The following is a 27,976-nucleotide window of genomic DNA, read 5'->3' as shown; positions in this document are numbered from 1 at the left end:
AAAAAAAACCTCATTCAATGTTCAGCCTACCGAGGTGAAACTTGAAGTCCAGGCCTTCTCATCGTGTATCACGGATAAAGAACCATAGAAAGGGATTATGCGGTATGCTCCTCTCTCTCTCTCTCTCTCTCTCTCATTCATTTTTTTCCATCCCCATCCCTGTCATTTTTCCTTCTCCATCTCTCATTTTTTACCTTTTCATTCATCAAAGACCAATCAGATTGGTTTCGTTCATGGCCTCACTAGAGAAGACGAACTTTCATTTCTGAAACCCCAAACCCTTTCTCTTTTCTTCTCTAAAACCCAGCACTATCCCTTTCTCTTCCCCTACCTCTAAACTCAAAACCCCATTTTCTGTATTTGTATATAAAACCCACCAAACCCTTTCTTCTCTCTCCTCTCTCTCTCTCTCTCTCTCTCTCTCTGAAACCCAAAACCTCCGTTCCAGCCCATCATTCTCCGGTTTTCCGGTTTTCGACAATGGGGTAGGGTTTTCTGAGCAATGCTCTTCCAAAATTGCCTTTTCCTTTCTTTGAAGAATCCTATGCAAAGTCCACTTCTATGATCCCAAACCCGGTTGGTTGAATTGGATTCCCATCTGCTTAGTACTCTCCAAGTCATTTTTCTCATCATTTCTAGCAATTGAAGGACCTAAATTAGGTGTTCTGTGCATAGAAACGACTGCTTTAGTTCAGGTTGGTGTTTCAGGCCTTTTCATCAATGGAAATGGAGTGCATCTTAGATGTTTGCTCAAAGTCTTGTGAATTGAGTCCTAAGGATTTTAAGTAGAAGGCTAATCCAAGCTATACTATCCAGTTGGCTATTTAAATACTTGGTTCGGCTTGACTTGTTTGGGGAACTGAGTCCTAAGGATTTAGATTTCAATTGCAGAGGCTAAAATCTAAATCAGAGAGCGCAATATCTTTGAATAATTGTCAAAACCATAGCTATGGTGGAATTGGATTGGGATATATGTTTTTCTCTCTTAACATACTGCCGTAACTCCCTGTGCCTGTTTGTGTCTTGGTTACTTGATAAATTTCAGAGATTAGCACATAACTACATAAGGCCTCTTGAAAAATCTCTAAAATGCAAGTGTTGCTGCCAACTTGTTTCCAAAATTTCTATGACAAGTTTGACTTTACTCTCAGTTTCAATGGTTGCCGAGTTGTCCAATATTAGTTGTCTATTTGAATAGTGGAAATCTAATCTGTCAGTTCTCTTATAAATGCATAACAGTCCATGTTGAAGTCCCCATAGTCCCAAGTGTCCGCACATTCAAGTCCAAGTCCCCAAAGAGTCATGGACATTTTGTCAAAGTCCGCACATTAAAATCCCGTACGACTAAACCCCCCTTAAGAAGAGAGGAAGGATCTTGAAGGTGAGACAACAAAATAGTAAGTTTTTTCCCGGGTAGTTGGATGTGTGTGGGAGAGTGATCAAAGAGGCACACCAAATACTATAAAAAATGGTAGGTCTCACCCTTGATTGATCTGATCCGTCCATTGTGTAGGACTCACTAAGGTGGCAGGTTAACTCCCACCTTACCTTACAAAAAAAAAAGAGAGATCTTGCAAGTCATTGGGGGCCGTGACCCCCCCACGCTATATGTGCCTACACCCCCTAGCCACATGAGATCCAAAGCAAGAGTTATCAATTGGACGATCCAAATCAATCAAAGGTAGGCTTAGGGGTGCAAGTCGGGGAGGGTTGAGGCCAACCCTAGCTCAACCCAAGCCTCGGGTCGAGGATGGTCGACCCTAACCAAACCCACCTCTAACCAAGTAGAGTTGGGTTCGGGTTCGCATAGGGCTAAAACAGAAAAGTACAAGAAAAAAAAAAAAAAAATAACCAAAAGAAAAGCAAGATAAATTTAGCAGGCTGAGGTCAGTTACGGATCGGATCGGGTCAAGTTGCCAAGTCCTCAACCCTAACCCAACCCAAAATTAAATCGGGTTGGCTTTTCCTAACCCTAACGCTAACCAAAATGGGGGGGGGGGGGAACTGTCAGGTTCGGGTTGAGCCCGACCCATTTGCACCCAGATAGGGAGTGTCATTGCTAAAATAAGGGTGTCTGTCAGACCTGAGACTATTCTCTCTATACACAGTATATATAAGCATCTTCCCATCAGTTCCCGCCACTTTTTTCCAACTCTCTCTCTCTCTCTCTCTGTCGATTGAAGATGTTGTGGGTGGACAAGTACCGGCCAAGGACTCTGGACAAGATGATTGTCCATGAAGACATCGCCAGTAATCTGAAGAAACTCGTATTTCTCTTCTCCTTCTTCTTCTCTATTGTTTTTCTTTTCTTTCTAATTCTAGGGTTTTGATTTGTGTTCCCTCTTCTTATAGGTTTCAGAACACGATTGCCCTCATCTACTCTTCTACGGCCCTCCTGGTTCTGGCAAGAAAACCCTAATCATGGCCCTCCTTAAACAGATGTTCGGCCCTGGAGCCGAAAAGGTATATTATATTTACTCTTTTTTTTTGGGATTTGTGATTTTGGGTCTTTTTTTTTTTTTTTATTGAATCCTTTGTTGATCAGTGTGGTTTTGTTGTTTCTGCAGGTGAAGATAGAGAATAAGATATGGAAAATCGAGGTATGTCAATACATTATAGAGAAATCAGGAAGGCAATCAATTTATATTGTTATAGATTTCCGAAATAATGTGTCTTCGGGAAATAGATTTTGGAAATGAAAAAGATTTCATTTTGAAAAAGGTGTTTTGTAGTAGATTTGTTGTGGGAACCAAAAATTTAGTCCCACATTGGAAAGTGAAAAAGATTAAGAGGGGTTAATATACTTCCTCCCACTTCTCTCTCTCTTGCTTTTGTAGCACATTTGTTTATCATTATTTTCTCTCTGGTTAATGCAGTAACTAGTTGTTTCTCTAAGGCTTGTTGTACTCAAAAGGCATTTCGGGCTTTGTTTCTGCTTGTGCATAACGTCAACAAACATTAGTAGCAATTTTCTAGCTTCATTATATCTTTGCACATCAAATATCCAACTGGTGGGGGCAAATATTGTTTTAAGCTATGATTTGTGGACACGGACATGAGTGTCGCGTGTCGACACACGGACACGGAGTGTCGGACACGGCAAACCCCCAAACTTTAGAAACGGGGATATGACTCAAATAGAAAGTATATGTAATCATGATTTGTGGATATGGATTCGTATGTCCAGTTTCGACATGGATACGCGTTGTCTAATTGTGTTAAACACAATATTCAATAAAAACAGAATGTCATACTTGACACGGTACAAAAACATGTCTACACACCCACATTAAGTCTAACATTTCTAGCAATACAAGTAAAAGTGTCCAAAGGAGTGTCGACACGTGTGGACACGGGTGTCGTGTCGGACACGGCAGGACACGTGAGTCGGCAATAAATTAGAAGTGTCGGCCAAATCATAGGTTTTAAGGAAAGCGACGTCACTGTCAGTTTTTTTTTCATCAACAATTATTAGGACGCAAGTTTTCTGTGTAAACTGTAAACTAAAGTTAGATTGGAGGTGGCATGTTCCGGCCATAGGTGTGAGCCTGCGTAGTTATGGGACTAGGCGGGACTCAACCTGGTATGGGACATGTTTAAAGGCATAGCCTAATTCGTTCCGTCAGCTCTAGAGCTTTTGGGCTATCGGTTAGGTACCTAACTTTTGGCATTAGGGCAGCCACCACGTCCTGTGTTCTAGTCACTGAAGGGGTGACCTATGGAGAGAGACGGCCTAGAAAGGGCTAAAGCCAACGGAGTGAAGTTGCCCCAGAGTGGGCCACCACGGAATGGGCGACTTGTGGAAAAGGCTACCTGAAAAAAAGGCCAGAATGAAAGCCATCATAGTGGGCTGCCGTCGAGGATGGCGGATGTGGAAGAGTGGTGTATGTTACTGTCCTAAGTGGGGGACTGCCTCGGTATGGGACTAGGTGGGACCCAGCCTGATATGGGATGGGTTTGAAGGGCGTAGACTAACGTGTTCCATCAGCTTTGGAGCTTCTGGCGTATTGGTTAGGTACCCAACGTTGCACACACACGCATGCAAGCACACACACGAACTGACCCTTTGGTTTCGTCCTTTTTGTCCTTAGTAAATTATTGGAACTTGCTGAAATAAGTACTCCTTTTGTTCTTGAATTTGGGGAGTTACAAAGTTTGAAGGACTGGTTCTATTGATTGTGTAATTTTCATCAAGCTTGTTTCTGTCTTTATTTTAAATTTAGACCAGCTAATACCTTTCTCAACTCAACTCAACTCAACCAGCTAAGATCTTCTATGTATTAAATTCGAATGACTTTGTGTACAACTTGGCAATATTCCTTTTGAAGATTTCTATAATCTCTTTATTTCAATAAAACCAAATCTTTTAATGCGGTAAACCTAAAGTAAGTTTTGAAGTATTACGTGGTTGGTTTTCAGTTCAAGTAACTAATAAGTGGTTAGTAGGAGCATATTTACTTTCCCAATGTAAATTATAATTCATCACAATCAGATTTCATGTAATATTTCTCTGTGCAGGCTGGAACTAGAACGATTGATCTGGAGTTGACAACGTTGTCAAGCACCCACCATGTGGAATTGAATCCAAGTGATGCCGGTTTTCAGGATAGATATATCGTTCAAGAGATTATCAAAGAAATGGCAAAAAGTAGACCTATTGATACAAAAGGAAAGAAAGGGTTCAAAGGTAACCTCTCTATAATGTTTTGATTTATTTCTATAGAATGCTTCTCATGGGTTTTCTTGTTATTCATGTCATATATGTGATGGCAGTATTGGTGCTCAATGAGGTTGACAAGCTCTCAAGAGAAGCTCAGCATTCTCTCCGAAGAACAATGGAGAAATACAGTGGATCGTGCAGGCTAATTTTATGCTGTAACAGCTCCTCCAAAGTAACTGAAGCGGTTCGATCTCGCTGTTTGAATATACGGGTTAATGCGCCAACAGATGAACAGGTTGGTATGAATGGCTTCATTTTCGATGTGGTTCTCATGCATTCCTCGTTATAAGGCAGTTTTTAATATTTGGAGAAAAAATGTAGTATCCAAAGCCAATAATGTGTGTTTCTATTTATCAAGTCTTCATGTCTGTTTTATGCCCCTTTTGAAGTCCGGAATCCGGAGTAGTATATAGATTGGAGAGATTGCAAAGGGTTATTCTTTGGGATGGGAAGTAGGAAGGACATAAGATTTGACATCTTATAAATTGTGAAGACAAATGGAAGCCTACGAGTCGCCGGCGTGGGGGTGGGGAGGATATGAAGCATAAGAGAGATGGATAAAGAAAGTAAATGGTTATAGGGTTTTGGAGAAGACATGAATGCTCTTTGGAAGAAATTAAATGAAGAAGCATGGGTCGGGGGTAAGAGTGGGGGTAGGTGTGGTCAATAGAGGTGTCCAGCTCTTTTGGCTTGGGAGTATGGAGGTCCGATTTTCATAGGGAAGTTGATCCCACTCCGGGTATTGCTGATTTTTTTATATTTGTGCTGATTGGGTGGGAAGCGATTAGTTTTGGGAGAATTGTGGTGGGCTGATGATTCTTTGTGTCATGGTTTGTTGAGCGTAAGGTTAGTGTTGCACAGAGGTGTGGGGGTGGTAGTGTGAGGATTGTGTCTTTGAAATAAACCTCAAAGATGATGAAATAGTTTGGTTTTCATTTGATTTTCATGTTAAAGGTACTATTGAGAGGGATGGGATTGTGTGTGTGTGTGTGGGTGTGGAGTTGGGGTGGGGGGTGGGGGCGTGGTGTTCATAGAATCTTGAGTATCCTCGTGGACGTTTTTGAATGAGTTAAAGCAAGTGGTTCATGCCTTAGGCAAACCTATTCGTAAATCACATCCTTTGAACGCTTACGAGTGATAATGAGTACTAATTCATTAGGACAACAAGCAGACATTTGTAAACATTTCAAACATAATATGGTAGTCATTCACGACTAGAACATTCATAGCAATTTATAACTGTTGAGTTCATCAATAAAGAACTTAATTGAGTACTAATTCAGTTAGGAAAACAAGCATACATTCCCAAACAATTCAAACATCAAAAAGGAACTTAATCAAATACTAATAAAAGCATTTTCTTTGGGTACAATGTACATTGCCAACGCATTATTCTTTAAGGCTGTGTTTGGTTGCACAAAATCCTTGCAGCCGTCGGGATTTTGTTTGGATTTAGGATGCCATTCCTCATTTGGTTGCCGATATTGCATTCATCTTCATGGAGACTCCACGGGATGTCTCCTTTGTAATATTGCATGTCTATTGAGGTGGAATTCTTGTCCCCTCCTTCTAACTTTCAAACCAAATTCCACAAAAAAGGTGGAATTTGGCTTATCTTGGGAATGGTGCTTTTTCTTTCTTTCTCCCTCTCCTCTCTCTATATTGATAATGACACTCCCTACTTATTCCTCTACTCTCCGAGCCCATGCCGCGCAACCAAACACTACTTACCACTATTCTCCGAGGTAATTCCGGACAAATCCAATGCTTGTCTCCTCCCTATGGACTCCTTATTCTTCGACTCTATGAGTCTATGCCACACATCCAAACAGACCCTAAAGAAGTGGTGTGACTCCATGGCCCTTCCTAAGACCAATGAGCTTGATAGAGATGTGAAGTTCACCAGCTATTTTTTGAAGGACCTTGTGGAAGCTTTTCTCAACACAATGCTACAATTATCTTTTGCTTATCAACGAATCGATGGTTAGATTGGAGGTTTTTAACCAAAGATTTGGAAACTTGCTATGATGCTTTGTTAGTGATCTCGTGGTTAAGTGGGACAAGATATTACCATAACTAAATTCACTTACAATAGTTTAGTCAATAGATCGAGCTTAAGAAATCCTTTTGAAGTGATTACTAATATAATCCAGCCACCCACAGAGGTCTATCGATTTCATATCCTTACTACCAAAAGCAAGAACCGATATAGAAGTCGTAGGATTTCTGGACACATGCATGAGCTACATGATGATGTTCTCAAGAGAGTGCCCCCTTAGCAATGAACTTACTAGACAAGGGTTGTGTCACGGGCCAAATATTTGAGCAACGGAATAACCCGTGCGGCGCCCCAACATGCACAAATGCTGGGGCAAGCCTTCAATCGTGCAAGGCTTTAAAGGCCCTACACGCCAACACCCCTTGATGCTTCGAATGTGCACACAAACTCTAAGCTGTTCAACAGGCTACTTGGCTCAGATCTTGACATGCGCTTCTAGATACCCACACTCATTATCAGCCTGCATCACGAGTACATCTAACATAAGGCCTTGGGGCCTAATGCAAAGTCCATCGAGTACGAGGCATGACGATGCCACGCACCAATCCGCCAAGCGCTGGGGCTTGGTCATCCAAGGAGCAAGATGCCCCATGGACTGATCCGCAAGGTGTACACCTCGCAAGGGCAACCGAAGTCGCCCCGGCACGAACTGATGGAAGACCTAGAGAATGGCCTACCCACCAGACGTACCGCGGTGCTGAAGGGCAAACAGTATACGTAGCCCCCAGCACCGCTCCGTACGCTCAATGCATGTGGGAACCCAACCCAACATACACTGTCTTTGGCCCCCATCCTCGACCAAAGAAACTGGAGCATCCCTATGGATAGCTCGCAGTCCGCACCCAAAACTCCCTTAGGGCACGCCTACGAGTTGAAGTATGATTTCCTACTGTGTGCAACAAATGCACAAGTAAGTCCTCTTGCAACCCATGAGCAAGCCACCAAGGCTCCTGCCCACACCTGCTGGGCCTAACGGGGGAGGAGTCAGCAAGTCACGGGGTCAACTCCTCCTATAGAGTTTGGCCAACCAGCTTAGCGGCGAGTGGCGACCAAAGGTGCTATAAACAACGCATTTCTAAGACGCAACGAGACAAGACGAGATGGATTTTAATACCGGTTGTGTCCTGAACTGTTTCCCCGTGACACTTCCCCACCTGATAACGTCGATGCCCTCGTCGACATTGAACGCTTTGTGAAGCTCAGTTCCACAATAACAATGACTTCTCAATCTTGAAAACAGCTGCCACTGGTACTTCGACAATCAGCGTATTCTGACTTCTACTGCATACCACATTGCCTCAAGTTCTGCCAATCACTGCACTATAGCTCTGCTGGAGTTATCTTCAACAACGATGGTTTTCCCGAACTCCATCAAACTAGGCGAAGGTTTTCTGACGGTGCCTACAAACGCTGTGGATGACGTGCCATCACTTTCGGCACGGAAGGTTATGGCTCACCTACAACCGGATGACATGCCACCACTTTCGGCACGGAAGGTTTTGGCTCACCTACAACCGGATAACACGCCATCACTTTCGGCATGGAAGGTTTTGGCTCACCTACAACCGGATAACGTGCCATCACTTTCGGCACGGAAGGTTTTGGCTCACCTACAACCGGATAACGTGCCAACACTTTCGGCACAGAAGGTTTTGGCTCACCTACAACTGGATAACGTGCCATCACTTTCGGCACGGAAGGTTTTGGCTCACCTACAACCGGATAACGTGCCAACACTTTCGGCACAGAAGGTTTTGGCTCACCTACAACCGGTGATGATGGTTCTGAGCACTCCACCAAACTCCATAAGGGCAAAGCGACCAAACTTGAATCCTTCCTTCAAGCAACTCTCAAGTTCCTCTTTAGCTACACTCGAGCTTCCTCTGGAGTGGTCTTCCGAAATAGCCAACTTGCACCGCTTCGTCTCTCCCTGAATGTGCCACCACTTCCGGCACAGCACCTGCCTTACTTTCGGCCAAGTGCAGCACTTGCCACCCGCAAAGTGCAAGCCAACCACGGAGTCCACAAGCACTCCCAAGCAAAGAGACCACCACATCGGTCTCGCCTCCTCCTGAGGCCAAGAATCCCCTGTTGGGATCAATCAACGCGACGCTTAGTCTTGCCTGCTTCTGTTCAACACTATAGAACTTGATTTGAACAATCAACCCTTATGCCACAAATGGTCTCCTTGGGCACTTGCGGCTAGTACTCACACTGTGCTAACCACCCAAATATTCCATCATTCAGATTGAGCTGTCCTTTCAATTTCGACAAACAAAGAGATTCTAAAGCAGCAAGAAACACACAAACATACCATGTCGACCCATACCAACACAGTCTGCCCATATGCCATCTGAGCTCACCACACTGTCCCATATCAGCACAGCAAACCCATTATCAAATCTAAGTGGCATTGGCGTTCGCTCCAAGGTCTTTTCGAGAAGAGCATCACGCATGCTCGATTATAATTGTGAACTGCCATAAAAGTACTTCAGTTATTGACCAGCTCTTCATCTTGAGCATGTCTGCTAATTCGTCAAACTGGTTATGCCATCACACTGAGCAAGCAAATTCACTCCTATGAGCGCTTTGGTGCCGACACGTTCAACACCTCATCTGATAGGGGAAGGCTTATGCCACCAGCCAACCCTTTTTTCATAGCAATCCCTTAAGGCCATATGCTAACACATCAATGTTTAGCCAACACTGCAACAGAGCATTCACAACTCCCCAACTGCCACTTCCGATCTCACACATCGGTGGGGTCACTGAAAGATGCCAACCTGTTCGCTGACGGTTGCAGCTCTAACACTGTATCAAGCTTCGAGCAAATCCATTGAGCAATGCTTGAACAAACACTGATGGTACTAATCTTTCCAGGCCATCGCGCCTCTGTTGCTCGACTCAAGTAGAATAAGGGAGAGTCCACCGAAAGGAACATACCCACACAATTTTAGCTCTTCTTCGGCTGACTAATGGACTTTTAAAGTGTTAGATTCAAAGACATCCGCAACTTAGCACTTCCAACTTGGTGTGCTAACATTCAAGCTCCTTTCAACTCCGCCACAACATAAAGCATTTCCCGTTCCTTTGTGCAAAGCAACATGCACTAGAGATGCACTAGTCATAGCCGCAAACACTGCCACTTGCTGCAACTATGCCAGCACAGACACCAACTGTATCATAGCTCCTTGAAAAACTCTTGATTCACAACATGCTCTGATCTGGCACTAGATACCATCTGGCACTAATTCTCAAAGCACACTCTGAATACATAGCTTGGACATTCTGCTCTGATACCAACTGTCACGGGCCAAATATTTGAGCAACGGAATAACCCGTGCGGCGCCCCAACATGCACAAATGCTGGGGCAAGCCTTCAATCGTGCAAGGCTTTAAAGGCCCTACACGCCAACACCCCTTGATGCTTCGAATGTGCACACAAACTCTAAGCTGTTCAACAGGCTACTTGGCTCAGATCTTGACATGCGCTTCTAGATACCCACACTCATGATCAGCCTGCATCACGAGTACATCGAACATAAGGCCTTGGGGCCTAATGCAAAGTCCATCGAGTACGAGGCATGACGATGCCACGCACCAATCCGCCAAGCGCTGGGGCTTGGTCATCCAAGGAGCAAGATGCCCCATGGACTGATCCGCAAGGTGTACACCTCGCGAGGGCAACCGAAGTCGCCCCGGCACGAACTGATGGAAGACCTAGAGAATGGCCTACCCACCAGACGTACCGCGGTGCTGAAGGGCAAACAGTATACGTAGCCCCCAGCACCGCCCGTACGCGCAATGCATGTGGGAACCCAACCCAACATACACTGTCTTTGGCCCCCATGCTGAAGGGCAAACAGTATACGTAGCCCCCAGCACCGGTCCAAACGCGCAATGCATGTGGGAACCCAACCCAACATACACTGTCTTTGGCCCCCAGCCTTCAATCGTGCAAGGCTTTAAAGGCCCTACACGCCAACACCCCTTGATGTTTCGAATGTGCACACAAACTCTAAGCTGTTCAACAGGCTACTTGGCTCAAATCTTGACATGCGCTTCTAGATACCCACACTCATGATCAGCCTGCATCACGAGTACATCGAACATAAGGCCTTGGGGCCTAATGCAAAGTCCATCGAGTACGAGGCATGACGATGCCACGCACCAATCCGCCAAGCGCTGGGGCTTGGTCATCCAAGGAGCAAGATGCCCCATGGACTGATCCGTAAGGTGTACACCTCGCGAGGGCAACCGAAGTCGCCCCGGCACGAACTGATGGAAGACCTAGAGAATGGCCTACCCACCAGACGTACCGCGGTGCTGAAGGGCAAACAGTATACGTAGCCCCCAGCACCGGTCCGTACGCGCAATGCATGTGGGAACCCAACCCAACATACACTGTCTTTGGCCCCCATGCTGAAGGGCAAACAGTATACGTAGCCCCCAGCACCGGTCCGTACGCGCAATGCATGTGGGAACCCAACCCAACATACACTGTCTTTGGCCCCCAGCCTTCAATCGTGCAAGGCTTTAAAGGCCCTACACGCCAACACCCCTTGATGCTTCGAATGTGCACACAAACTCTAAGCTGTTCAACAGGCTACTTGGCTCAGATCTTGACATGCGCTTCTAGATACCCACACTCATGATCAGCCTGCATCACGAGTACATCGAACATAAGGCCTTGGGGCCTAATGCAAAGTCCATCGAGTACGAGGCATGACGATGCCACGCACCAATCCGCCAAGCGCTGGGGCTTGGTCATCCAAGGAGCAAGATGCCCCATGGACTGATCCGCAAGGTGTACACCTCGCGAGGGCAACCGAAGTCGCCCCGGCACGAACTGATGGAAGACCTAGAGAATGGCCTACCCACCAGACGTACCGCGGTGCTGAAGGGCAAACAGTATACGTAGCCCCCAGCACCGCCCGTACGCGCAATGCATGTGGGAACCCAACCCAACATACACTGTCTTTGGCCCCCATCCTCGACCAAAGAAACTGGAGCATCCTTAGGGATAGCTCGTAGTCCGCACCCAAAACTCCCTTACGGCACGCCTACGAGTTGAAGTATGATTTCCTACTGTGTGCAACAAATGCACAAGAAAGTCCTCTTGCAACCCATGAGCAAGCCACCAAGGCTCCTGCCCACACCTGCTGGGCCTAATGGGGGAGGAGTCAGCAAGTCACGGGGTCAACTCCTCCTATAGAGTTTGGCCAACCAACCAGCTTAGCGGCGAGTGGCGACCAAAGTTGCTATAAACAACGCATTTCCAAGACGCAACGAGACAAAACGAGATGGATTTTAATACCGGTTGTGTCCTGAACTGTTTCCCCGTGACAGTTGACTTGCATTGCCTTCTTGCTAATTTCCAAGAAGATGACATGGTAATGGTGGGGATTCAACCGGAGCAGTTTCCTAAGAGAGCTTTTAAGAAGATGAAATCACATAGTGCTTCTCCGTATAAGATTGTGAAGGAAATCAGCTTTAATGCTTATGTTTTAAAAGTTCCTGATGGCATGAAAATCAATCCAATCTTCAATGTGGAAGATCTTACTGTTTATCAGGGACACCATGTTGATTTTCAATCCGCACAATGAACTCCAAGATTGCCTTCCATTCCTGCTTTCCATGAGATTATTGAGGATGTTCTAGACGAGCAACTCATTTTACCCGGAGTGGCTGTTATCAGAAGTTCCATGTAAAGTTGAAAGGTCGTCCCTTATTAAAATGCACTTGGATTACAATGAAGGAGATCTAGTGTCTCAGCTCCGATCTATATGAACAATACCATGCTTTTAACTCTTTAGGGTCAGTTTCTTTTTTAGACGGGGAGAGATGACAGAAATCTAAAACAGCTCATGGATGTGTACAGGAGGAGACATTAAGGATCCAACTCCAAAGCCCCAATTCTAATTTGGTTTGAGAAGACAGAGGAGGGCCCACATGGGAGACTGCCTAGCTAAAGGGAGACATTTGTCTTTGTTTCTTGTGAAAGGGTAATGTTGTCATTATGTTTTAATTCACCGAACTTATTAAGTGAGCCAATATGGCCCACATGTGTTTGATTACTTAAATTATTTAGGTGAATGAAGGGGGCCCCACCTTGCACTTGCAGCAAGAGGGGAGGATCGTATTTTTGTAGGTTTCGTCTGGTCTTTTGACTAGGTCAAAATATGAGTGTGGAGTAGGTCAAAGGGTTAAATCTTCATGTCCATGTGTCACAATAGGATAGGTCCATTTTTTTATATATTTTTTTGAAATAGTGATATATTGAATAAAAAGGGAACCGAGATGGTCCTCAAACATTACTGATGTAGAAAAGCAAATGAAATACAAAATATCATTCACGGAGGGAGGAAATCAAACCACTCCAGACCCAACCTACTAACCCCTGACTTAGAGTAGGATTAGACTCCTACTACAATACTACTTTATGGTCAAATTTTAGTGGGGTCTCTTTCTCTCTCTATGTAGGGATTTGCTACTTGCTAGGCAATTTCGCTGAAAGCCATTTCACGGCTGACTTTTGCATGAGATAATGTACACAGGCTCACTTTTCAGCAGATTTTGTCTCTTTCATTTAATTCTGCCTGTGTGGCTGTTCTCTCTTGCAAAAGTCAGCGCGAAAATGCCTAGCAAATCCCATATATATGAGGAATGCAATTCAAGGGCACCCTTGCAAAAATCTGCTGTAAGGGCGCCCCCATTGGATCTAGTCACCAATGGCTATTTAATATATTAAAGTAAAGTAATAATAATTGGTCTTTGGTGACGTGGATCCAATGAGGGCGCCCTTGCGGATGGTTTTTGCAAGGGCGCCCTTCAGTTTAAAAATAATCAAGACAAGCTAGAATTTCTTTAAGTAGAAATCAAGTAGAAACCTTGGAGATCACCCAAGTAGGGAGATTAGTTATAGAGAATAAGAGAGAGGAGGTTCTATATGTTTTGTACTTGTGTGCTTTAAAGAAAGGAGGATAAGGGAATTTAAATATTCTTCTTCAAATACTTGCTATAAGTAAAAGTTTTTATATGTTTTGTACTTGTGTACAGGTTTCTAATATTTTGCTTCATTTCAGATTGGTAGAGTACTTGAGTTTATTGGCAAGAAGGAAGGACTTCAACTTCCGCCTGGATTTGCAGCTCGTATTGCAGCTCAATCAAACCGAAGTTTAAGAAGGGCAATCTTATCTTTTGAGACTTGTCGAGTGCAGCAGTTAAGCTTTGTAACATAAGACTGCTTGATTGTCAACTACTTCATGCAGAAGTTCCTTTTTTTTCTCTCTCTATTTTGAATAGTGTTGAATTTCTTTTTAGGGTACAGTTTCCTGACATCTATGTTCTTTTTGGTGTCTTCTTATTTGGCTATAGGTATCCTTTCTCGGAGAACCAAGTAGTGCCACCCATGGACTGGGAGCAGTATGTTTCTGAAATAGCATCTGATATTGTGCAGGAGCAGAGCCCTAAAAGGTTTGATGCTTTAATTTTATGTTGGCTATGGACTTCTATACTTTGATAAAATTCAATTTTTGAACTTATCTAGGCTAATTTGCAAACATCATCATTACAAAGGGGTTTCTGACAATGAGATGACTATAGTTGTATTCAACTAACAACATTATGACTTTGTCCTCCCTCTTTTCTGTTGGCCTCTGTTTTTCAGGGTTGTCTGGTTCCATTTTGTGCTTTGTCGTATTCAATGTTAATTTATTAGTATTTAGGTTAAGTCCCACATTTAACACCTGATTACTGATTTTACAATGTGACTCTTCTGCATTTGAAATGCTTGATCTGAATGTCTTATTTTGTTAAGGGGTCTAAAGTTTTGATGCTCGTTGCATGTGGACGAATACCATTATTTGAAAACATGCCAAAAGTACTAACAAACATGTGATGAGCTATAATTTATTCTGAAGGTTTTTGTTCGTTTAAGAAGGATATACATACTTTTTCTTAGCAACTTTGAGGGTGACCTTTTCTGACAGGTACTTCGAAGAGTCTGTAGAATGTACTGAAGTCATGCTAATTTTGATGTATCTACGTATTTTAACTGAAAAAAATCGACCAGTAGTCTTTAACTATGTGAAATTTGGTAACTATATGTGGAGGTGATCTTTGCTATTTTCCCCCTCCAGTGGGTAAGCTTGGGGTTTATTAGGACAGCTACTGGTTTATTAGTCCAAGATATGAATTACAATTGCCAGTTATATCTACCTGATCCATCTTCATTTAAGATACAAAGATCAGAGGAGAAATCCTGAGACATGATGATGGTTAAGCACACTTTAGGATAGAGATTGGCAGCCAAATAAGCTTCCACATATAACTGATTTTTCTCAGGATGTGGCCTATATGATTTAGGCAATCCTTTTTCTCATGGAAAGGGGATTTTGTTGTTGACAAATGACAACCTTGGCTGCAAGATGCAAATTTGTTTTTATTGAAAATTGCCTTTTCTGATTGCAAATTGAATAGCCTTTTGGATTGCCATGGACTCAGTGATAGATATCTTCTTTCCCTGTGTGCTACAAAACAGGGAGGCAAGAGAGCACACTCCACATTAAAGCAGCACAATCACAATTAGGGCAGCCAGGCAGCTTAGGTGATTATGGGACTCAAAATTAATAATTGAGTCCAATAATCACAATAGGCTGCCACAATCTCAAACGAACATGGCCTTAGTAATTAATCTTCACGAGAACAGCACAATTACTAATTAGGGAAGCACACTAGCTATTCCACATGGAGGCAATACAATCTGAGGGCAGCCCCAGGCAGTCCAAAGTCCAAACAAAGTTGATCCACACTCCACTAGGCAGCACAGCAGCCCAATCCACATGAACACAACCTTGGCAAATTTAACCAGGAATCTTACTACTTGTCACGATGGTAGGACAGAGCCCTTCTATGCATATAATCTGAACATGTTGTAGAACTTTCTCCTTGATTTATCAGCAAGCGTGGATTAGATTCAATGGTACAGACTTGGGCACAAAACACTGAGAACTCCATGGTTTTTCTGTACACAAAATGGGAGATAAGGCCTAGGGTTTGCTTAGTTCTAGAGATTTATGGAAAGAAAAAAGAAGCTGAAAGATCAATCTAGGAATTTCAAATGGAAAAAAACTGAAATCAGACCAAGGAACTTATGGATCTTGTCTCTATTACCATGTTAAAGTAAAAATGAAGAAGAAATCTTAGAGGAGACCATCCATGTAGAGTTGGATTTGGTGTAGAGTAGAGAAGAAAATGAAGGGAGAGGAAAGTAGAAGTAGAATAAGGGGAAAGGAGTTTGTCAGGTGTGAATTACAACCCTATAGACCCTATGAACTGTTATATATAAGTTTGTTAAAAGAAATTTACAAGTTTTCCACTAGGCAATCATTATGATGGGCCCCATCCTATTTTCTCACTATTAAAAGTAAATAGACATAAGAAGCGACATAACTCAACTCAACTCAACTCAACTCAACAAAGCCTTTGTCCCAAACTAGTTGGGGTCGGCTAAATGGATCCTTTAAAAAAAAATTCGTGAAGAAGGTAAAAGGAATCTACCCGGCTCTAATCCTGGTTCTAGTTGGGTTCTTCTACGTGGATCATTTTCTTCCATTCTATCTTATCCAAAGTCATGTTCTCTGTTATGTTCCTAGCTATCAAGTCTTTCCTCAATGTTTCTACCCAAGTTGTTTCGGTCTGCTCCTACCTCTTTTTACTCCATCAATTTGGCACAAGTCGCCTCTTCTCACTGGAGCATCCAAAGGCCTACGTTGGATATGTCCAAACCATCTTAAGTGGTGCTCTCTCATCTTCTTCTCAATTGGAGCCTCCCCCACCTTTTTACGAATGTCTTCATTTTTAATTCTATCTAGCCTTGTGTGGCCGCACATCATTCTAAGCATTGCATCTCCACTACACTCATCTTATGCACATGCTGCTTCTTGGTGGCCCAACATTCTGAGCCGTACAGCATGGCTGGCCTCACGTCTGTCTTATAAAACTTTCCCTTCAACTTGGTAGGGATTTTACAGTCGCACAGAACTCCTGAGGCAAGCTTCCACTTCAACCAACCTGCTCTTATTCTATGGTTAACATCCTCTTCAATCTCTCATTCCTTATGTAGAATTGAACCAAGATAGCAAAAGATATCCCTCTTATGTACCTCCTGTCCTGTCATCTTTCCTACATCCTCGTCCCGCCTCCTTACATTACTAAAGTTGCATTCCATATATTTTGTCTTAGTCCTACCCAGTCTAAAACATTTAGATTCCAAAGTAATTCTCCATAACTCTAATTTAGCATTTACTCCTGCTTTGGTTTCGTCGATTAAAGTTGCATTCCATAAGAAGCAACATAAATCTGTCCTATACCTTAACAGATTAAAAATGTTGCTTAGTTATTTTCAGATGCTTCAACCAACCTCCTGCTCAGCCTTTGCCTTAATGTTTACACTTCCGATTTTACAGCTACTGCTTGGCTGGACCGAGTTGAAATAGGAAGAATCTTTCTCATGAAAATAAACATTAAGGGCTCTGTGGTATTTTCATATTCTTTGCAATCGCTTTCATAGGTATGTAATAATGGACATTGGACATTTCCCAAGAGAATAGCCAATAAGAGTATTGGACCACTATTAGCATCTTTGTCCAACCCATTCTATGAGTTTTATCTTCTTTTTTTTGAATGGTATGAGTTTTATCTTTTTTGTTTTTTTACTATCGGCTCAATGCAGGAGAGTTCCGTGTCTAGCTTTTCTGTATTGATGAAAAATGAACTGAAGCCGCTGAACTTGATTGTTCCTAATTTGAGGACTCTTCATTCCTTTAGATTTGGAACTGGCACATTATTAGGAGTCATTTGTTGGTTTTCTTATCAATGTATGAGTTAACTCTCTCAGACCCTCAGGCTCCAATCAGTGGAAAGCTTGCCTTTTGCAGCTACTAAGGTTTCGTAAGTGAACCTGAGCAAAAAATTGTATCTGAAGGGGATTTAAGTATTGGAATTTCTTGGGCCTCAAGGAGGATACAAAATCATCGAGGTTAGTACATATGATCATGCAATTTGGGATTTGTCTAGAGATAGGATGTCCTTTTCTTATAGTTATATCATTCAGGGGGGAAATGAGTGGAAAACTTAGCTAGGGAAGGTCTACTTCATTCATATTTGTGCATGGGTTAATTTCTGCCCCTCTTGTAACTTTCTGTCTTCTTTACAATTTTTAGTCAGGAAAAGAAAAGGAAAGCTCAGCGGCTGAATATCAATACACCGTTTATGGTTCATTTTTCCCTTCTAGAAACCGGACTGCTTTTGGGGCTATGGGATGGGGTTCTATTCTTGTTTTTTTTTCAATTAATTCTAACGTGGGATAACATGATTTCATTTTAGAAACCAATGAGGGCAGATTACAAAGGGCAGAGCTGATGGGTTAAAGAATACCAGGACCAGCGCCATTGAGGTGTAAATAGACAACTAATCTCCTGATTTAGGGACATTAAGTTATGAACAATTCTATTATCGCATTACTTATAACCAAAGTTGCAACTAGTTGAAATTTTCTAGTTTACCTTGTGAGGTTGGAAGCTATATTCATACTCATGCATATTCACCGATTATATTTGCACAAATTCTTGGTTGTCATGGATAACGTTATTTGTACATGTCATTATGTCATCGTGTTTTTGCTCAATAAGTATTGGTATGTTGATGGTCTTTAGAGTTATTAGTATGGGTTATGCTTGAACTTTCAGTTAGAAGTCCTACATCTAATTATTTAATTCCGTGGTTTCATATTCTTCCAGGCTATTTTTAGTTCGAGGGAAGCTATATGAGCTACTAGTTAATTGTATTCCACCGGGAATCATTTTGAAGGTAAAAAGGCCCACTTGTCAAAAATCTTCTATTGAATATTGTGATTTTCATTTGCTATGCTTCTTTCTGGTTCTTCTTTTGCAGAGATTGCTGTCTGAATTATTGAAGAAATTGGATTCCGAATTAAAACATGAGGTCTGCCATTGGGCTGCATATTATGTAAGTAACTGATTAATATTTTAGGCTCCTTTGTTGGTTGCTTCTTCTATCTTACTACTGTGCCACTAATAAGGAAAATGGGGTTCATAGGTCCTTCTGAAATTTTATTAGGCCACTGTTATTAAAGCATGATGTCCTATCATCAGCATAATCGGAGTATCAAACCTTGTAATTCTTGTAAATTGTAGAAGAAAGAGAGGAAGAATAAAGATGAGAAGAAAGAAAAGAATAGAGGAGAAGCTTTGGAGAGGATGTTTTGTATGTTTTCAAATTGAAAAACCCACGACTCCTCTTTTTTATAGTCCACAAATACATGATGGGACCCATCCCATTTAGTTGTGTAACTGACATAAGTTATTGGCCCTAACACAATTCTAACGTTAGTTGATAATTCCATTCCGTTCCATTTGGACAGGTGAAATATTTTGTTCTGATCCAGAAAATGGAATAATAGACGCCATGCAAATGATGGAAATTTAAGATGAAATTTGACAAAATGCTTGAATAAGTACAAATACACTCTTAGTAACCATCACATAAGAAAGAAACCATCCATAATGGTTTGACAAGATCAAACACCTAGTGACATTCATATGTCTGCAACAATAAGGTTCATTCTAAACACAGACGTTTTATACGTTTTGAAAGTTGATCGTTTCATTTCTTTTACTTTTCAACCTTGCCCATCTTGTTAATGGAATGTGTATTACTTTCCTGGATATATGAGATTTTTTGGTAATATGGGTGCATAGAAGGAATCAAACTTTGGACTTCCTCATGTTGACCAAAATTGAAATGTGTTGGTTGAAGGTTAAAACCATCGATGCATGCCACTTATTTCTTGGGAGACAACATCAATATGATTAGAATGCAACTCCTAAGGAAAAGAGAAACACATTCTTTTGTGAAAGATGGAAAACATCACACTTTTGCCAATGGAGTAAGATTTTAAACCTAAATCTTGTATAGTGGAGGGTTCTGCTGTTCTTAATTTGAAAAAGATTATGGAAGAAAGTAAGAATCATGAAGTGTTCGTATATTGGATAACAATGATGATATTCAATCAACATAGATTCCCATACCAACAATGTCTTTTCTAAAAAAAAAATATGAAAATTTGGTCCTAGAAAACTATAGAAAACATTTTGAGTTCCATGAAATCAAAAGTGATTGTATCTATGATAGTGATGGAGAAGAAAATACAGAGGATGGAATGACTGCATGTGAAAGAATGAAGCTAAAACTCAATTCAAGTGCTTTTTTGAAATAGAAATTGTTCCTAAATTGGGTATATTTTTGAGAAGTTGTTTGAGGAAGGGAATTTTATGCAGTTCATGAATTTTGATTTTTCGAGAACAGCTGATGTTTTTTTTTTTAAAAGATGACAAATTTCATTAATACCCATAAAGCATTTGGGACCAGTAGTCCCATCATGCGATACAAAATATTAGTTTGTATTGGGCTGGGCATATACCCAGACCAAGTATAAAGTGGAAAAACTACATGAACCAACCATTCCATTCCTCAATTCTACTACATATGATTCTGGAGCTACCCCTAAGTCTATACTGGCCCTAACTCATCCCTCTAGTCTCTCGTCTAATCCTTCTTGAGTAACAACAATATGAAGGTTTCCCTGCCCAAAGAGCCTCGACTAGCAAGATTGTGGTCTCTCAAGCTATGGGGAGACTAGAACTGCTCTCAATACTCGTAGGGTTTAGGATTCCATTTCAGCCAACTTAGCCTATGCAACACAATCATTACAACTATCTTTCTTTCTCCGAACCTGTAAGACTGGTACCGATATCATACGCTTCACCACCGAACTAAATACCCAGGTTTCTGTGGCCCTCTCCTTCCAACCCGACTCTGATGCTTATATCAGACAAAACTTTCGTGATTAGATATGTTTCCTAAGAAATCAAGTAGACAGATCCACAACATACGGTTTAACCTAACTTGGGAATTCTACTCAGCAATGCAGACTACATAGGGCATCAGATCGAGGCACCATCTCAAAATTTTCTCTAACTCTTCACAGTTTTAGGTTCTATTTTCTTCCGCCTTTTCTCTGTCTACATTGTCCTCTGCGACTCTGGATTGCAATCCAAGATACAACTCTCTGGTCTTGTCTAAATCGTCTTGATAAGAAATCCCAAGGACATCTCCCATTGCTAAAAATTTGTTAAAACCTTCCAACTCCAGGCGCTCAGGTTCATCGGAAACTGGCGATAACAAAATACACTTATTCTTAACATGATTACTGCCATCATTTAGCTGCAGTATTCGCTGAATGTCTTCCATTGTTGGGGAACCTCGCTCCCTATCTGGTCCGAACCAAGAGATTCACGCCTATTTTCCAAACATGAGATCGCCGATTGCTTTTCCACCTCCCACAGGCGCCTTCTAGTTTGCCTTTCCTTTTCTAGGATCTTGTTAAAGATAGGTAGATTACGGAGGGGGGGTGTGAAGGTCCTCCTCACTATTCAGAGTGGTCTGGGATGTAGCTAGCCCCGAGTTTCGAGCACCTGCTATGATTTCTTTCCTCCATTGTTTCTTAAGAGGGGAGATCAGGACCTCAGCCGGTGTCGGTGATTCCTTCCTTGCCAACTTCTCGTTATATTTAAGATTTTTTAAAAGCACTAAATCTTCAGTTACCAGGGTAATTACCCCGTTGGCTACTTGGCATGTATCTTCAAGATGGTCGTTGCTGACAGACTTGGACTAGGCGATTTTTGAAAGGTTCGAAGGTAGTGCTGACTGTTGACTATCGAAACCACATTTTTTCTTTATGATTTCCTTTCTTCTATACATGCATTTAATCTTTCTATTTAGTACTGAGAGTCCTCCACGTGTCGCCAAGAGACGAATATCCTTCCCAAGGCCTTTTCTAATTCTACCTTTACCCAAGCGTGTGCTTGTCACATCATCACTTTTCCCATTCGTGAGAAACCTATTTTTTAATTTTAAAACCTTTAAATCCTTCGCCGATTGTATGCCAAAAGTATCGACAGCCTCTTTTCTACCCGCCTTCCTTTTAGAGCCAATAGGATGTACGAAAATTGATCTCCTTACAGATGGCAGACTGGCAAGACCCATAACCCTAGGACATCATGGAATATGAATCCTAAAATCAAAGCCTTGTGATCTTCAAAAGATGACATGCGAAAGTTGGATTACCATAAATTGATGGAAATTGAAGATGCAAACACGAGGAAGAGTTCTTTTCCAGCCTGGAGGGACTGGCGCAGTGGCATTAGCAATTGATATGTTTATGGATCGATTGAAGTGCCAAAAATAATTTTGCAAATAGTTTCTGAATTGTCCGTGAAGTGTCCATGACGTCATTGATTTTTATTTAGTTTTGGGTAAAGTATCAATAGGTTTTGGTGGACCCCTATGTAGAGAAAAAGTAAATAGTGTTTTTGGGACAACAACATATAATAAACTTTCTATTTTTTGTTTTGGTTTGGGCTGCTCTGAAATAGAAGTCAGTCTTTTTAGATTGATCTAGAATCTGAAATTGATCCTATACCAATGGTTAGGATTAAACTAGGGTTTAAATTTTTTTTCATGATCAACATAATTTTTTTGAATGGTGTGATCAACATATATTTTTAATACACTTTTTAGGTGCTGAATAAATTTATACAAGTTTTGCCTTTTGGGTTTTGGGTTTTGCCGTGTTGATTTTGTTTTTATCAAATTTATTATCGCTTTACATCTCTTTGGCATTGTTTGTGACGATGTATTGGATTATTTGAATGATTGTTCAATTCTATGTTCTCTACTTTTGGTAGATTCTTAGTATTTTACTTGCATCACTAATATACAGTGTATACTGTATACTTTATACTGCTTATCATTAAATGAAATCTCAGTGTTGTGTTGGATTTTTTTAATGCTTATCATTAGATGCCATCTCAGTCTCAGAGTTAGATTTTTTCTAATCTTGCTATCATTTGGTTCTTTAGGAGCACAGGATGCGTCTTGGACAAAAAGCCATATTTCACATTGAAGGTATCTTGAAAATCTTTGTGGTGATTTTTACACAGATTTTTACACTTTTTATGCTTTTCTGGATAGTAATTATAAAATTTATACGATGCACTGTGCCAATTGAATCAATGTTATTAGCTGTGAATTCAAGCTTCTTGGCTTTTAAAACAATCTTTAAGGCTTTCTTTATTGATGAAACAACGAGCTCTACTTTATTGATAAAGCTTCATCAGTTTTGTTCTAGAAGAGATCAGGGCTTACTATTCGTCAGTTTTGTTCTAGAAGAGCCCAGGGCTTAATTTCGTTAAGGATTTCAGAGGTGGAACATTATCAAAAGATGAACTTCGAAACCCAGAAGAATGCTGACCTTCCACTTGACGTAAAATAAGATCATGTATGAATTCGTGCTTGAGCCGTTTGATCTTAAGTATGGGCTGATAGTACCAGGATGTATATTCTATTGTAGAGGTGGCTGGGGATAACTTGCATTCTTTTGATTTTTTTTTTTCATTCTTGGTCAAACACTAGGGAATTGGGGGGCGGTTGCAAAAAAATGAGCTTTATAAGAGCTCTGCTAGAGGAGTTGGTGGATATTTTCATCGTAATGGAGTCAAAATTGGTAAATGTGGACAGAAATGTGATCACTCTTCATACCATTTCCAAAAAAAATGCGATAACTCTTTGTCCACCAACTTGAGGATTTCGGCATGATGATTATTCTGTGGAACACTAGGGCCACGTTCGTTTAAGATTATGACACACGAAATTGTGAGTGCCAAATCGATTATTGGCTTCAAAGTTACATTTAAATTTGAGTCCAATAATCGGTTTAGGACTCACTATCGGTTGTCATAATCTTAAACAAACAGGCTCTAAGGAATTGGGGGCAGTTGCAAAAAGAAGAGCTTTATAAGAGCTCTTCTATTGGTGGATATTATCATTGTAATGGAGTCAAAATTGGTAAACATGGACAGGAATGTGATCGCTCTTCCATCTAGTGGTTCTGCCGCCTCGCCTGGGGAGGTGTGGGGGGTTGATTTTTGCTTGGGCGCATGGTATCTTTCGTGTCATGACTTTTCAATTTATGTTTGGTTTAACTGACAATGGGTGCTTTTGGATTTATTGCCTGAATAACCCTCCGATATGTAGCAGATGTGGCTGGGGATAACTTGCATTCTTGGTCAAACACTATTGTCACGCCCCGACCTCACTATGTAGATATTGTCCGGTTCTAGGTCATCTACCCTCCCCGGTTTTGTTTTCCAGTAGCACTAACCATGCCTGACCCCCTCCGCGAGGCCCGCCCCTCGGAGATGCTGAAAACGCGTCTACATAGGGAGAGGAGAAATCCACATACATAGCCCAGTAACTTTTCCTCCCTTTCCGATTTGGGATCTTTCAATCCATCCCCCTTAGGGCTCAGCGTCCTCGCTGGCACACCGTACTGGATGGGAGGTCCTGCTCTGATACCATTATGTCACGCCCCGACCCCACTGTGTAGATATTGTCCGGTTCTTGGTCATCTACCGACCGGAAAGATATTGAAAGATCCCACATCGGAAAGGGAGGAAAAGTTATTGGGCTATATATGTGGATTTCTCCTCTCCCTATGTAGACGCGTTTTCTGTAGAAAAACAAAATCGGGGAGGGTTGCGACCCAGAACCGGACAATATCTACATAGTGGGGCAGGGGCGTGACAACTAGAGAATTGGGGGCGGTTGCAGAAAGATGAGCTTTATAAGAGCTCTGCTAGAGGAGTTGGTGGATATTTTCATCGTAATGGAGTCGAAATTGGTAAATGTGGACAGAAATGTGATCACTCTTCGTTCCATTTTCAAATAAAATGCGATCGTTCTTTGTCCGCCAACTTGAGGATTTCAGCATGATGATTATTCTGTGGAACACGAAGGAATTGGGGGCGGTTGCAAAAAGAAGAGCTTTATAAGAGCTCTTCTAGAGGAGATTGGTGGATATTATCATTGTAATGGAGTCAAAATTGGTAAACGTGGACAGGAATGTGATCGCTCTTTGTCCATCTAGTGGTTCTGCGCATGGTATCTTTCGTGTCGTGACTTTTTTAATTTATGTTTGGTTTAACTGACAATGGGAGGTTTTGGGTGGGTGCTTTTTGGGGATTTATTGCCCGAGTAACCCTTGGATATGTAGCAGTCTATGGAGTGAGCTTCAGTGGCATCAGAAGGAGATTGTGTATTCGGTGGTGTGCCGACGGAGATTTTAACACAGGTTTGCTGATGAGAAATCAGGATGCAACAGATGTATGTCGACCATGTGTCATGTTTTAATTTTCATTCTCGACTATGAATTGATGGATCAAGCTATGAGGGGTTCTAGATGCACTAGGTTCAGTAAGAAAGATAATCTTGTGTTGTATAAGTTGGATCGGGTTGTAGTTTCCAAGGAATGATGAGAACAATTCTTAGACATATTCTTTGTTGCTTTTTACTAAACCTGTTTTCGATCATTGCCTCCCATTGATATGTCAAATTGTAGACCTGTTCTGAAACTATTTAGATTTTGATCTAGGCTTGCTTGAGGCTCTTGGCTTCAAAAAAGCAGTGGAAAAATGGTGGGAGATGTAATTTGAGGGGTCAAAAGGCTTTTTAATTTATGAACAAATTGAAGAGGATAAAATTTATTAATTGGAGTAGAGAGACCTCTATATCTATAAAAAAGGAAAAAAATGAGGAAATTGTTTTGACCTTTGTTAACTTGGACCACATTGAAGAGGAGAGGCCTCAATCGGAGGAATAGAAGAATTGGCTTGCAAAGATATTGAAGTCGTTAAATGAGAACTTAGCTGATGGTAGAAATCTGGGGCTCTTTGAGTTAAGGTATTCATGCAAGTTGAAAGATGTATTTATTTAAATATAGAAACATGATAGGACACACGCCCAATCTGGCTCCCTGGGATGGCCCGTCATTTTTACCACTTGTCCTGGATCCTTTAACGAACAATGAGCATGTGGCGAAAAATGATTGGCCATCCCAAGGATGCATGCTGGTTGTCGGTCTTCCTAGCATCTCTAAATATAAAAGCTAAACACTATATAATCATTTAATAAATAGGGGATGGATTGAAAGAAAATAACGAAAGAAAAAAAAATGCTCCAGAGTCCAGAGTGCCCTGATTGGAGCCATAAAATTAGGCTCCGTGCACAACCAAACAAAACCGCTCGTGTCATGTGGTTGGGCCTCACTTTACAGCTCCAAATCAAGGGGTTCTGCTTCTTTTTCCTTTTCTTTTCCCCCCTTTTGCTCCACTGTGTATCCCCCTTATTTTTCTAATGTATTTTTCCCAGCATTCGTAGCCAAGTTCATGAGCATCTACAAGGGGTTCCTGATCGCAACATTTGGTTGACAATATCCATTGGTGCAATCTGCTTCTACTTCTGGAAACAAAATTCCAAGGTATCGTAATTTGCTACTGTATCTATTAGAAGGGTGTTCTTTGATTAATCTCAGTAGCTACACATATCAGTCTGAATTTATACTTTTTCTTCGAAATTCTGACATGAGCTAACATGCACCCGTTGTGATTGTGTTGGCACTCTGCCCTTTAATTATTCCCCTTATGATGCAAAATGATCAGTACATAGCGTATACTTGGCTACTCTGCTTTGCTTATCTATTATAAATCAATGGTTAATTCTATCTTCTTTTATTGATCTCAGCAGCTACTCCTTATGAATTTAGACTTGTTCTTCGAGACTTATGGACATGAGCTAACTTGCACCAGTTGTGAAGGATTTGGCACTCTACTCAGTTATTCCCATTTTTATGGTGCAAAATGATCAGTAGAGAGTGTATGAAGGGCTACTCTGTTTTGCTTGTGCTGTGTTTCAATCAGTTTACTGTTTGATTATCGCGGCTTGCTTCTCTGCTGTTAATGAACTCATCTTTTCCGGCTGATTAATGGCATGAGGTTCACCTAGTATTTGACTATTTCTGACATAATTTCTCGGATTGAGTCATTGTTCATTTGCCTGTTGTCAACCTGCCATTGATTTTTTACATGTCTGTCGGTGTTCTTGCCATTAGTTTCCAATGATCTGAATGACTAGGCGTAAACTGGCAATCCTATGATTCATGTACCATGGATCATGGGTGTAACAAGGTGCAAGTGAAATTGTGGGACATTTTATGAAAATCACAAGAAAGCTTGGACTGTGATTTTGCACTGGAAATATTCTTGCCTTTCCTCATAAATGGCTGAAAATTTTAAATGGCCCACACTGTATTAGACAAGAAAACATATCAATTCCTCTTTCTTTTCTTTTTTTGAAATGGTCAATTTCTCTTTCTTATACCGTATTAAACTTTATGGAGGGTGCTAGCAGGATGCCCCTCAAATCAATTTACTTATATTTATCTAAAGGAAATTGCTAGGCCCTGTCTGTTTTGGATTTTGAGAACCTATTGATTATTGGACTCAAAATCAAACGAAAATTTGAGTCTAATAATCATTTTTGGACTCACAATCGGTTCTAAAAATCCAAGGGGGTTTGCCATTAAACTTGAGTCTAATAATAAGTTTTGCACTCACAATCAGTTCTCAAAATCCAAAACAAACAGGGCTTGCCGAGGGCCGTCGTCGTCAAATCATTCTACATTATTTATCTAAAGAAAAATTCTAAGGCCCTGTTTGTTTTGGATTTTGAGAACAGATTGTTAGTCCAAAACTGATTATTGGACTAAAAAAGTAACAGGGTCCAACAATCAGTTTTGGGGACAATCGGTTTTGAAAATCCAAAACAGGGCCTTGTTTGAAATTTGCCATGCCCTCTGCTTCATTGGCACTCGAGAGTTTGTTGTCATCAGCAATCTGTAACAGAAAATGCCCTTCTAATGATCTAATCTACTCAGTATCGGGGCATATCTATGCAAATAAACCTTTTAAGTTGGATTTTAAAAAAACAATGAAGAATGTGCTTCTACCCATTTCAACTATTTCCTTTTGCAAGGGGTTATTGTCTAACTGTGTCTCTAATGCCTCAAATCCTGGTTTTTGGGTCTTTCTCAAAGTAGTATATTTTAAGCACCCTCCCTTTTGGGTCCCAGACACTGGATCCCAGCATATTGGACACCTCCTTTCCCATCCAAGCACCGGAAAGATTCACTTAACGTTCATTAGATGAAGCTGCTCAAG

General features: G+C 41.4%; 1 protein-coding gene across 3 annotated transcripts; it reads left to right on the top strand.

Annotated features, from left to right (window-relative positions):
• Positions 1 to 3: 3 nt before the first annotated feature.
• On the top strand, positions 4 to 26,772 carry EMB2775 (ATPase family associated with various cellular activities (AAA)). 3 transcript variants are annotated; one of them, XM_077389276.1, is made up of 12 exons: positions 4 to 102; positions 2,184 to 2,267; positions 2,353 to 2,463; positions 2,568 to 2,600; positions 4,519 to 4,687; positions 4,774 to 4,955; positions 13,865 to 14,001; positions 14,157 to 14,255; positions 18,581 to 18,809; positions 22,784 to 22,829; positions 26,130 to 26,238; positions 26,505 to 26,772. In XM_077389276.1, exons 2-11 carry the CDS (start codon positions 2,184 to 2,186, stop codon positions 26,186 to 26,188), a joined length of 1,149 nt encoding a protein of 382 aa, XP_077245391.1. In that variant the 5' UTR covers positions 4 to 102; the 3' UTR covers positions 26,189 to 26,238; positions 26,505 to 26,772. The 3 variants fall into 3 exon arrangements, with proteins under 3 accessions (XP_077245391.1, XP_077245390.1, XP_077245392.1); XM_077389277.1 differs by lacking the exon at positions 4 to 102 and having other exon boundaries at positions 2,109 to 2,267; positions 18,581 to 18,650; positions 18,735 to 18,809; XM_077389275.1 differs by lacking the exon at positions 4 to 102 and having other exon boundaries at positions 2,103 to 2,267; positions 26,502 to 26,772.
• The last annotated feature ends 1,204 nt before the right edge of the window (positions 26,773 to 27,976 follow it).

This window comes from Tasmannia lanceolata, unplaced genomic scaffold (assembly GCF_043159265.1).
Source record: "Tasmannia lanceolata isolate RefF3 unplaced genomic scaffold, GAP_Taslan_0.1 ptg000008l, whole genome shotgun sequence".
Lineage (NCBI taxonomy): Eukaryota > Viridiplantae > Streptophyta > Magnoliopsida > Canellales > Winteraceae > Tasmannia > Tasmannia lanceolata.
This window is presented reverse-complemented; position numbering and strand designations above follow the sequence as displayed.

Coding starts and splice junctions, on each gene's coding strand:
- EMB2775 (XM_077389276.1), top strand. CDS start 2,184: ATGTTGTGGGTGGACAAGTACCGGCCAAGGACTCTGGACAAGATGATT. Junction 2,464..2,567: donor TCGGCCCTGGAGCCGAAAAG/GTATATTATATT, acceptor TTGTTTCTGCAG/GTGAAGATAGAGAATAAGAT. Junction 2,601..4,518: donor ATAAGATATGGAAAATCGAG/GTATGTCAATAC, acceptor TTCTCTGTGCAG/GCTGGAACTAGAACGATTGA.